At 36.0% G+C, this 11,877-nt stretch overlaps 1 protein-coding gene across 1 annotated transcript; it reads right to left on the minus strand.

Annotated features, from left to right (window-relative positions):
* Positions 1-773: 773 nt before the first annotated feature.
* Positions 774-11,734, minus strand: LOC132545578 (mediator of RNA polymerase II transcription subunit 16-like). Its single transcript, XM_060209269.1, has 8 exons — positions 11,517-11,734; positions 9,172-9,340; positions 8,093-8,185; positions 7,153-7,287; positions 5,056-5,944; positions 4,570-4,799; positions 3,119-3,251; positions 774-1,743 (listed from the first exon to the last, which is right to left on the minus strand). The coding sequence occupies exons 1-8, from the start codon at positions 11,672-11,674 to the stop codon at positions 1,052-1,054; spliced, it is 2,499 nt and encodes an 832-aa protein (XP_060065252.1). The 5' UTR covers positions 11,675-11,734; the 3' UTR covers positions 774-1,051.
* Between the last annotated feature and the right edge of the window lie 143 nt (positions 11,735-11,877).

Genomic DNA, 11,877 nt, shown 5'->3' on the forward strand with positions numbered 1-11,877 from the left:
GAACTTCTCTGCAATTGGATTAAGCTCAGAAATCACATAAATGACCATGTAATATGGAAATAGAAATGTATACACCCATAGATGGATAAGTGAGCAATTTTTAAACAAATACAAAATAGTAAATTACTTGAAAGGGCAAATAGCAAATACTGAATACAAGTGAAATGTCAGTCCCTGTATTCCATAGTAAGCATAGTGTATACTTTTAAATTTACCTCACTACATAACAAGTAGATAGTCAGTACATGAGTGGTTCCCTCCACTGAAAGCAAGATCTGCATAAGTCCTGCATTGCTTCCCTGGTTTGGTTCAGACAAATTGTTTATCCAGACTATAGGAGAAATATTATAAAGGTTTATATCTTCCCCTCCCCAACCCCCCAACCCCACTAATCCAGAATGTCAATTTTGGAGTTTAAAACACTATATACATCAGATCAAATCTAGTCAAAATTTGTTCATTTCTACAAAAAGAAGAATATAAAAGAAATGGGAATTTACTTAATTCAAATCACAGACAAATATGATAAGCAATTTATAGGAATAAGTAAATGGATGACAAATGCAGTGGTCTGCCACTAGGCCTCGTCCCACAAATATATAACGAAAATCAGAGTAGTGAAACATGATCTGCCCAGCTGTAGCTTGAACTATACACTTGTTGGTCTCTGGTCCGACACTCTACCACTTATCGAAAAAGAAATTCCTATAAGTTGAGGCTAGTAAGTCATTGTGAACTCTCTCCTTCTACAACAGTATATCATCAGCCATAAATGATATTGATCATTTTATTTTCGCATTTGATTGACATTTCAATACAGGTTTGCACATTTCATATCTGCTGTAGTGTCATGATTAGTGATCATGATGGAACCAATGGAAAGATGAATGATGAGCTGATTGATACATAAAAACCTCCTAATGAACCATGATTATCCTTTAAACACAGTCCATCATTCCACATTTTTTTTTTATCGTTCGTTTTGCTAAATCTCTTGTATCTAGAAATGAGAACAGTCTGGAAGTACTAATTACTAGTGTTGAGTAATTTGTCATTTCTCTACCTTCCAGAGCCCCCCACACAAACAGTTTTTTCTCCATCGAGCCTCCCATGATTTCATTATAGGAGATTTGCCAAGACTTTTGATCAGAGAATATCCACCACACCTCGTGCACTTTCTCACTGCCTCAGATGGGCGAGCACCAAGGTGTACTTGTCGTATGATGTCATGATTTTGTTGACTTTCCGTTAGCACATCGGACAAGAATGGAAATTTAAGTTTCTTTCTGTTATACATAAACTCTGGTTCCTCACCCAAACTGAAAATCTGAGATCCTGGTTGTGTAAATATACTGTAACCTGAATCGTCCAATCGAAAGCTCTGGTTCATGCTGGGTATGACAATTTTACTGGGAAGAAGACAACATTCGTCAAGGAGGGCATCGTCACACTCAACCCCACCTCCTTCCTTACAGCACTGCCATGCCTTTGTAACAACCTTGAACAGGTGAGCTAGGCAGTCTGTACTAGAAGTTGTGAAGACAGGCAGACAGGATGGGCTTATAATGCCCCACACACGCACGATTACCAGAAGTTCACGAAGTGTATTTAATAAGCTGCGATCAGTGAGTAGGGAGGACCCTGGGAAGCTTGAGTAGGACTGATACATTGGAATAGTGGCAAGCAGATGAAGAGTAAAGTCAGCTACCCACTGGATCAGAGGCTGTAGGGACTGGAGTGCACCTGTAACACAGCATGACAATGTTCCAAAATTATTGATGATATAAAACTTATCATTCGTTACTTGATTATTTATACAAGAGGCCCCTATTAGAAAGAAAAAGCTTTATTTCACCACTTGTGCCCCTCCCCTTAGGCCGAGTGGGTCCTGACACACTAGCAATATGATCAAAATCTTTCTTTCGTTGGTAAAAAGTAGCATTTTATAGAAAGAAAACAATGGACAGATGTGATATAGCAGCAAAGACGTTCTCCTTTTCTGCAGACAATGTTTCACAATTTACACTAAAACTATAATTTGAGTTTTCATGAATAAAAAAACATAAAATTTGGGGGAAAGCAATCATTAACATATGTCATCAATATCAACCAAGACTGTATACAATTTATTTACACATCTTACAATGAAATGTCAAAAATATGCCATAGGTCACCGAAGCCTAAGGTCATAGGTCAAATACACTGTAAGTCATCATCATCAAGCAATATTGCATACCTTTAATTTACAAATTTTATTACAATGTTAAGTTATGTCAAGGGTCAATAGATAGGTCAATACTACTGATATTGATTGATCATCTTGTTCATTCCTTTTTGAAATGTCAATATTTAACTAAACATTAAGTTATATGTCTTCCAGCTGACAATACACAACACCAATTTGTTAGTTTCCTCATAGATGAACTTTCCCTTGTGTTGGCCTCACAGCAAATTCTGACAGTTTCAATGACACAATTGTTATCAACAGAATATTCCATTGGTTTGGCCTCTCACAGTAAATCCTAGCTGTAGCTTTTAACAGAGAGTCAAAAACAGCATTAAATCAATTAAAATTAAATTGCTCCTTGTGCTGATCCTAAATTTTATCAACCCCTTCACCTCCATAATGTGTAAATACTTCAAGAAATTGATTCCAAATGATTATTCAGTCTCAAGTTATTGTGTCTACAAACAAATATTGTAATTTTCAATGACTCATTTACTGAAAATTAGTCTTAAAGGTCATATTGTACCTCTGATGAAGATGAAATCAACACCATTTGTACAAAATAGATTCTAAACATGGTGGTAATGGCAGCCATCTTGGATTTCATTTTCACTTAAAACATGATAGAAATTGATCAGAGCCCAGTAGTTATCATTTGTATGAAATTTCATTAAACTGCAGCATGACTGACAGTGGACAACAGATGGTGACCCATAGCAAGTATATACAAGGGGTATATGCTGTTTAGTTATAGTAGCTTAATATGTATCCTCAAAAACTTCAGTTTTCAGTCATGCCATGGATGCTTTGGCAACAGTATGAGCTTGAAGTTACTTAAAAGTCGGCAGCTAGCTGTAAATATTGATACAGATTAAAAAAACAAGTACTTACTTTCTCCAGATCCTTGAGGTTTCTCTCTTTTCCTTGAATCTATAAGGAAATCCTCAATTTCCAGGTTAAGCAGGATGTTCTCCAGATTGCCGTCTGTTGTTTTACACAGGGCTCCTAGCTTTTCAGCCGGTGTCTGTAGGGAAGAGATTTGATTACAGTGACAACACTTATTATAAAAAATAACAATGTTACACCAATATGATAAATCAAACAATAATTATGATTAACCTAAAAACAGCATAAGATCCCATAGAGATCTTAGTGTGCACAATTGTTTGCTCTTTTTTGTTCTTCAAAAGTTGGATATTTTATTCTTTCCTCTGTTTTGGTCTTAATTATATGAAATTTGAAAATTCTTTATTAAGAAATACTGATAATAATCTTAAACTGCCAAATCCAAGATGATCACCTGTCAACCAATTTTTGTTTTTCTAATCAGTCCCAAAATCATAAGGGTGCAACAACCAGGGATCAAGAAGAATTTACATATGAAATTTGGAAAGAACCATATATTACTTCTCAAGAAATAAGAATAACAATCTTTCATTGTCAAAATCAAAGACAGCCACCTGACAGCCATTTTGTTTTTCTGATCAATCTCAATGATTATGGAAGATTATCACAAGAAATATTGATAAGAATTATTGACCTGTGAATGGACAGATGGGCCACTAACATAAGGCAATTTGAATATATTCTACTGTCTAAAACATCTGAATCCCTTTGTACATGGTATCAGCTATATGTTGCTATAATGTTACAATTTATTGTCCAATCAGTCCTTCACCGGAAGTCATAAAGATCCAATTCATTGTATACATAAATACAAATTATTGTTTATTTCACAGTAAATAGGAAATAGGTTCTAAAAGAATTAATCATACTTGTTGACATGGGTACTGGTATACAAAGGGTCTTCATTTTAGTGGGAATCAGAGTATACTGAGAAATTTGTAGAGTTGCACATGCAACCCTATACCTTTGACATTTTTATCAGTTGCAACACCTAACATATAAAATAACGCGATTTGAAACCAGATGAACATAAAGGAGTATTAATTTGTTCACATCTTACAATTTCCACAGGCTAAGTAAGAAATGAAAATACAAAATAACAAAAAGAAGACATGATTATGTTCATGTTTTTTGCTTTTAAGAGTTATTAACATGTATCATATTCCAGCAGAAGCAGTTACATTGATAGTCATCTGGTATTGATCGAGGAGAAATAAAGAGAAGTAATTCTAATAGATCAGAATGTCTCCAACAGAGGGCCTATCTGTTGTTTGTACATTTCCAGTTTTTCACTCCATCTCCACACATCTGTAATAAATCCATATCCTTCTAATGAATATCGTTACTGATATATATATATTTCAAATATCTCTTATTTGAGACAGGTTCTAATGCCTAAGTAAATCTAATTATACTATGGACAGATCAATATTCACCTTTTCTTGTTGGTTGGCTGACTTTGGTCGCAGTAGTCCCCTGAATAAGGCTGTGATGGACTGCAGCACCAGACGAGCATGGTAGTCCATGGCCCTCTGGTGGCCATTGTTGGCACTACTATAAAGCGCCACCTTAAGAGCAACAAGGCGGATACTGACCACGTCCTGCATGGAGTAGGTTTGCTTAAAATAATTCTCAGTTAATTTCTGACTGATTCCATCAATAGTATCTGTAACATAAGGCATGGTATAATAGAGTAAGCTTGCCAATACTGTAAAATTTATCAAAAATCTTCAAACATCAAGCATGAAATTTTGAAGTCAATTTAGTGTCCAAATTAATTAGGGATATATCTACATGTATGTATTACACTGAAATCTGCTCAGATTTCTAGTTCTTCATTTCAAACAGGTTTCAAGCAAATAATCACAACACTTAACATATCTGATGACTAGTACTGAACAAGTTTATAACTTAAGACATACTTTGTTTGACTGCTAGCATGGCATCCCACCAATCCTGTCCTGTTACCATAGCATATTCCAGCAGCAGACACACATAAGATGGATTCATTGCCATTAGTCCATCACGCATATTGTACACACGTAACACTGACACCTTCCCATCATGCAATGCCACCAGGCCACACCCACTCAATGTTTGAATCATGTTAGAAGCATGAATGGTGAGTTTTTGTCGTTTGGTGGGACTAATACATTGATTGGAAGCACCAAGTGCATCAAAGTATGTGTGAATGACCTGGTGTGTGTAACGGTGGATCAGCTTGATAGTGCTATCTCTGTATGCCACAGCGATGTAAGGAGAGAAGCCAGTTTCCATAAATGTCTTACTCATGGGCAAGGTGGGCCCAGCAATGGCTGACAGATAGGATGCATGAGGGATAGTCGCCTTGTGCATCCACTTTGGGATCTTGTAGGCAGTGTCTGGTCCTGAACTCATCTGAAACAGTTTGTTAAGTGGGATGTGTTGATCGATAAGCTGCCAGACCTCCAGGCAACTGTAGCCCTGACTACCACAACACAGAATCAGCGTGTCGCTGCTCTCTGCATTGAGGAACTGTATATGGGACACCATCATCTTCTGACTATCCTGTGCTCCATAATCCATCTGACTCTTCATGTAGAGACTAGAACTGGCCTTGGCCATGACCTTGACAGCATTCTGTGTAACCCGGACTGTCACTAAGAAGCACTGAATGGTGGAGGAGAGCTGGCCGTCAGCTGTGGCCACCATCACCTCACCTGTGCCTGTGTGAGCAATGGTTGCTAGACTGAGGCGTAGGTGACTGCCACCAAGACTTGTCTGTGATGTCATGATACTCTGGTCCTGTTGATTGATCACACCAACACTAATCTGGAGAAATCAAACAAAATCTGAAAATATCACTGACACACTTAACTGATATATGCAATATGGCAAAAAGTGACTGTGTTGATTACACATGGAACTACATTGTATTCCATAAAAGAAAATCTTTCACTGAATCATTTTTTTCATTTAAATGACAGATTTAAATCTTCATGCAGCGGTTAAAGGCCTATTTGGATCTGCATCCATTACCTTACATGTAATATCATAAGAAACTTAAAATATGAAAATATCAGTGCTTACAATCCTAGGCAAACCATACTCTTGTCCAGGTGTAGAACTGGATGATATGATGCTATGGGTTGAATATGAATCAAATTTGTTGAGAGAATATCGAGATATGACATTGACTTGGAGTATGGAACATCGCAGGACTGAGGAACATAAGCAACACAGTATCTACAAGTTCCCCCACCCTCTCATAAAAAGACATATAAATCATGGCCAAGATGTCTGATTAAAGACTTAAAGTGTAGAATGTCAAGCTTCAGGCCAATTATCAAGGCTCCAGAAAATTTCCTCTTAATTTCTAATTTTGTAAATATATGTCAGTTTTGATTTTAAACAGGCATTGAATCTGATGGCTAAAAGCAATGACATGGGTATGTAATGGTCAGAAATAGACTAAATAGAGACTTAATCCATGATTACTTTTGACAATTATGATGTGATCCTATCTACCTCTTCCACAGTCAGTTTTCACTCGTACAATTTGACTAAACACTGACCAGTCTTACTAGAGACATTTTACTGACATATAAGGAGTGAAGCTCAATTTCATAACAAAAATAAATAATTACAAATTTCTCAACATCTTGCTCTGAATCACAGGATTAACTCATTTTTGTCTCTGTTAAACATTGTCATTTGTTGGAAAACTCTAATCTGATATCTATTAATCTGTTCATTCCTTTACAATTGAAAAGCCTTTTCTTTAACAACATAAGGTTTTTCAGAAGTTTTCTCCTATGTTTAGAGAGAGTATGAACACCATACCATGCGTAATTCACTTTTTTAGCCAAATAAACAATTGGCTCTCTGACGAATTGAATACTTGGCTTCCTCATCAAATGAATACTTGACTTTCTGACCAATTTAATACTTGGCTTTCTGACCAAACAAATACCTGGTTTTCTAAAATTTTTACATTCATCCTTCAATGATCATCACAAAGACTAACAGACTCTGCTTACCAGTCCTGTTGCTGTTACAGCCAACCAACCATCTAATGGCTGACCACCGAACTGTGTCAAGGTCGGTGTGAACTTGGAGCGTAGAAACTTTTCAGTGTATGTTACAGCATCCCTCTTCTCAGGATTGAAATTTATCTGTTCAAAAATTATCAATCTGATTAATTGGCAATTAATTATGAACATACTCATTTCATTATCAAAACTTATAACTATCAATATGTTTTTAATAAAACGAAATTTTCGTAGTAATGTATCATAGGCACTGAAATGCATGATGATGGGACTACCTTGTAGTGTACATCTTCATCCAAATCATTTCTTGTTAACAATGACATAAACTTACCATACTGTAATACAGAACTGCCTTACAACTAAACTTTGAATAGTTATATACATAAGATATCTAAATTAAGAGCACTTTTCTTTCTATTTTATAATAATTAAAGTATGATATTTGTAAGAACATCAAGATTTCAGTTTTTGGCATCACTGTTATCTTAGATTTCTTTTCCTGTATTCTGGTACAATGGCTAATGATTATGTTGTTAATTATTTGTACAAGGTGAATAACTGGATCCACGTGCTTCTGTCACTGCATCACTTGTCATGATGGTAATTAAAACAATTAAAACACAGACAGGAAGAATAACCATATTTAAATTTTGACAGGTTGTACAGAGTTACATCACAACACTTTTGAAAAACAACTTTCTATGTTCTATAATTTCAGGAATAAATTGTTTCAAAATTGTAAAGAAAATAAGCTCACTGAAACAACATTAGATCAGTGTTAGACGTAATTTGTACCTAATGTACTAGAGGTATCTTTAGAGTAGAATAATCTTCAATCCTGTTTTGCACACATATTAGTATCATAAAAATAGGCCCTTGACAAGTCATTAAGTTACAAGGGGAAATAACTATGTATATCTTTATATACCTGTACACCAGTATGAAACCATGCCATAGCCAAAATCTCTTCTCCAGAAATTGATGAACTTCCCAATAACTTCCACCTGTTGATGAAGAAATCCTGCAAAGTAAAACAAAAAATGTTAAGGTGTGTCTAAAGCTGACAACTAAACAGAACAATGTTTCGGGTATTATTGTACACTGTATTAGCATCAATATGCATGTTCACTGAATTCCATTAGAAAAAAGAAAACAAATAGTTATACATTTGGAAAAAACACAGATGATGTTGTTTTATTGTGTAATCCAATAAGGATACTACACAGCTACGTTGAACTCCACCTTTTTAATTAAAATTATTAAATTCAATTAATTATATTAAATATACATTGTGATCAAGCATCAGCTTCAAAAACAAAGAGATCCAAGAAGGATCTTGGCATCAACCATTGTTTGATCTTTATTTGTTCTTTAAAAGTTTAATCTCATTCACTATCCTATTCCCTTTTAATCATATGAACTTTGAAAATTCCTTAAAGAATTACTGATAATAATCTTTAACTGTCAAATCCAAAATGGTCACCTGTCAGTCACTTTGCTTCTCTGATCCAATTATCAAAATGGCACAACTAGGAAGTAAAAAAGACTGCATATGATATTAGAGGAAGATCCATCTAGTTCTTCTTAAGTAATGGCAATAACAAACTTTCATATATCTCTCTGCCACTGGTCTTTTTTTATCAATCCCAAAATAAAACAGTCACAACTAAGGACCAAGGGGAACCTACATACAAAATTTGAAAAAGGTCCATTCAGTACTTCTCAAGAAAAGAAGAAAATTGCTTATGAACCTGCCACAAAGATAGGATGACTTGCATAGTCCACCCTCTGATGATGGTGGGCTATGAATATGAAAATGTTGTGAATGTTGAATTCCAACAACAGCATCAAATAGTGTGATATTTGCTACCATTCTTGATTCCTTTACAGAGATGTCAAATGACATGCCTAAAATCATCTCCATTTTAAAAAAATTCCTCATCACGATAACTACTATTATGACTAAAACCTTCACGTAGATACTATGTACATTTGAGGACTCCTTACCTCCATCTGCCACACCTGACACTGCCCATCCATGTCTGCAATCAGAAGACGTGTACCTGTCCTGTCCCACGTCATCCCAGTTATAGACACAGCACTTGTCATTACTGTGAAAAATTCCCATGGCTTGTCCAGGTCAAATACAATCACTTCATATATCGCATTGAACTTTCTGAAATATACAACAAAAGCATCAACATGATTAAGGAATCAAAGAAATCAGCAAACATTATATTGATCATGAACTCATGTTTCATCTGTATTGTACACCAGAACTTGGGGATTTTGATGCACAAACATCCACCAAAGCATTAAAAAACCTAGTGTTGGAGCCAGAGGAATTTCCGCCACCATCTTGATTATGACACAATTTGTTTGATTCCTTGGTTTCTAATGGCCCCTTCCACAACCAGACTCATTTTAAGGCAGGGTCTTCTTGGAGAAGCTGGTGACTAAGTAAACAAACATTTTTCATATGTTACCCCGAGTAATTGAGGTAAAGAATTTAGCCATAGGAGACAACCACAGCAGCAAAGGACAGTCTGAGTTTTTTCTTCAGTTTCCCGAGGAACACATACGCATATCACACTAAATGGAGCTTGTTGAACCTCAGATCTTCACCTGATGTTGCATAGGCTAATGTTCTACTAACTGAATGATCCTTTCACTCAGGTAATATATGTGGTACAAATGTGACAGATCTCTGATATCAGCACTAATAGTAGGTTAACAGAGACAAGTCTAGCAAGATTCTGTAGCGGAAGCCGTTGTAAAATATGCTGGAACATGAAATTCTAAGGAAAAATGGGGTGGAAATAGTGAGGCTTTGACACATAATTAGTAGGAACATGCTTCATCTTAATGAATCATTTATCAATACTAAGCTGTTACAAATTGCATAACACATTGTTTGAATATCAACCTTTGCAGGGGTCAAAAAATTTGGTGGATTTACATAGGGAAGAATTCTGACTGTTAACCAAAACCAGGACAAAATGAAATCACAGACGGATACAAAGCTCACTTCCCACTAAATTGTAGTACAGGAATCTGACATTTTATATGTAAAACATTGCTATTCTGATTCTGTGGTTGTAGTTTAATCAGTGCACCAGGTAAAAGTATTTGGTCTGGTGTATGGAGCAATAGGAAACTTGGACTAACTAAATTTGATGCACATGCCTTTCTTCCAGAATTGTTGAGGTTAACAAGTGATTGTATGTCTGGCGACTTATCTATATTTTAAAACATGGGGACATTTTCCAAAAACAACAAGTAATGGGACAAACCCAATGTAAACTTAAGTAACAGAGATCATAATTCATTGCAATGCCTCCACCAGGATATAAAATTGGGGCCTCTGGTTTACTAGTCTGACACTCAACCAATCAAGCTAAAGAAAAATTCTAACTAGCTGAGTGGCATATTGCAGCTTGTGTTTTACCAGGATGATATATTACTCAGGAAATAACTTAACCTCAGGTTTCGAGGGGTTAGAGCAATACTTGTGAAAGTAACCCAAGTATTATTCCCAAGCCCTACATTTGGTGTCAGTGTAAACTTGAGGTGATATCTGAACATCAACACATAAATTCTTCCACTTTATTGACAGAAAGAGAAAAACCTACACAAAAAGGATGCACACTTACAACTATTAAACAACAATTAAGTACACAGGAAATGCAAGTGCAACCATTCACATATGTATACACTAAAAAGGACTTCCGAGTGGACTAGCGTCTTTGCAAACCCTAGTCTACAGTGTGCATCATGCAATGTATACGTACAATGAGATAATTAGACAGTATGTCTTGCAACACAAATGCACTCTTGAGAATTGCAGTGTAGAATGAACTTGTGACAGGAAATAAGAGGGTTCATGGGGCGGGTCAAAAGGAGTGATGAGTAAAGTCTCTGGTACGTCATAGTCCATCCTGTCACTGCAGTCAGACTACCACTCACGACAACACAACTTACGTGTGACCACATACATAATATTCTCATACAAACAGTGATACTCACAGGCTTATCAGATACGCAAGCATGGTCTACGCTAATAGCAAATTAGATATAACAATTTTAATAGGACAATTTTGAAAAATGTGCCTAATTTGTCTCTAAAACCGTAGGTAGAAATCAATGTTTGCGTTGTAGTTTTGAATTTTAATATTTAGAGTTATTGAGATTCCTCCGTGTGTACGGCCAGACTACTTGTCGAACATCTTATCAGAATGTCTTCCAGTTTCGAAAATCCTTGGGCCAAATCCTGGTCTGAGTTTAGAGGCCGAACCCTATGTTCAGATATAACGAAAATGACATTAAATACAGTGCCATGTTCTGTTGCTTACCCCGTGGCATCCTTCATGTCCTTATCAGAAGTGCTGGTGCTTTGTTTACAAATGCACATCAGATTCTGGCATGACAAGCAGCAACATAATTTTTCTTCCGTCAACCAGTCCTTCTGCTTATTGTCACCTTCGATGTCAATACTGTATAGAACTTCCATATTGACAAGTACTGAAAGAACCAAATCAATATGGTAAATCCATTACATTCAAGAGTTCGCGTTTTTCTCCACTGGAAAATAAACGCATTGGTAGCAGAAACGCTCTCTTTTTTCATTTAAGAAAACGACTCTTACAAACGCTCAAATGACTTGTCCTTAATCTCGCGTAATCTCGGCTAATCTCGCGTTGCAAAATTAACCTT

The sequence above is a fragment of the Ylistrum balloti genome, unplaced genomic scaffold (assembly GCF_031769215.1).
Source record: "Ylistrum balloti isolate Yb309-2 unplaced genomic scaffold, AGI_CSIRO_Ybal_v1 Utg369850, whole genome shotgun sequence".
Taxonomy (NCBI): domain Eukaryota; kingdom Metazoa; phylum Mollusca; class Bivalvia; order Pectinida; family Pectinidae; genus Ylistrum; species Ylistrum balloti.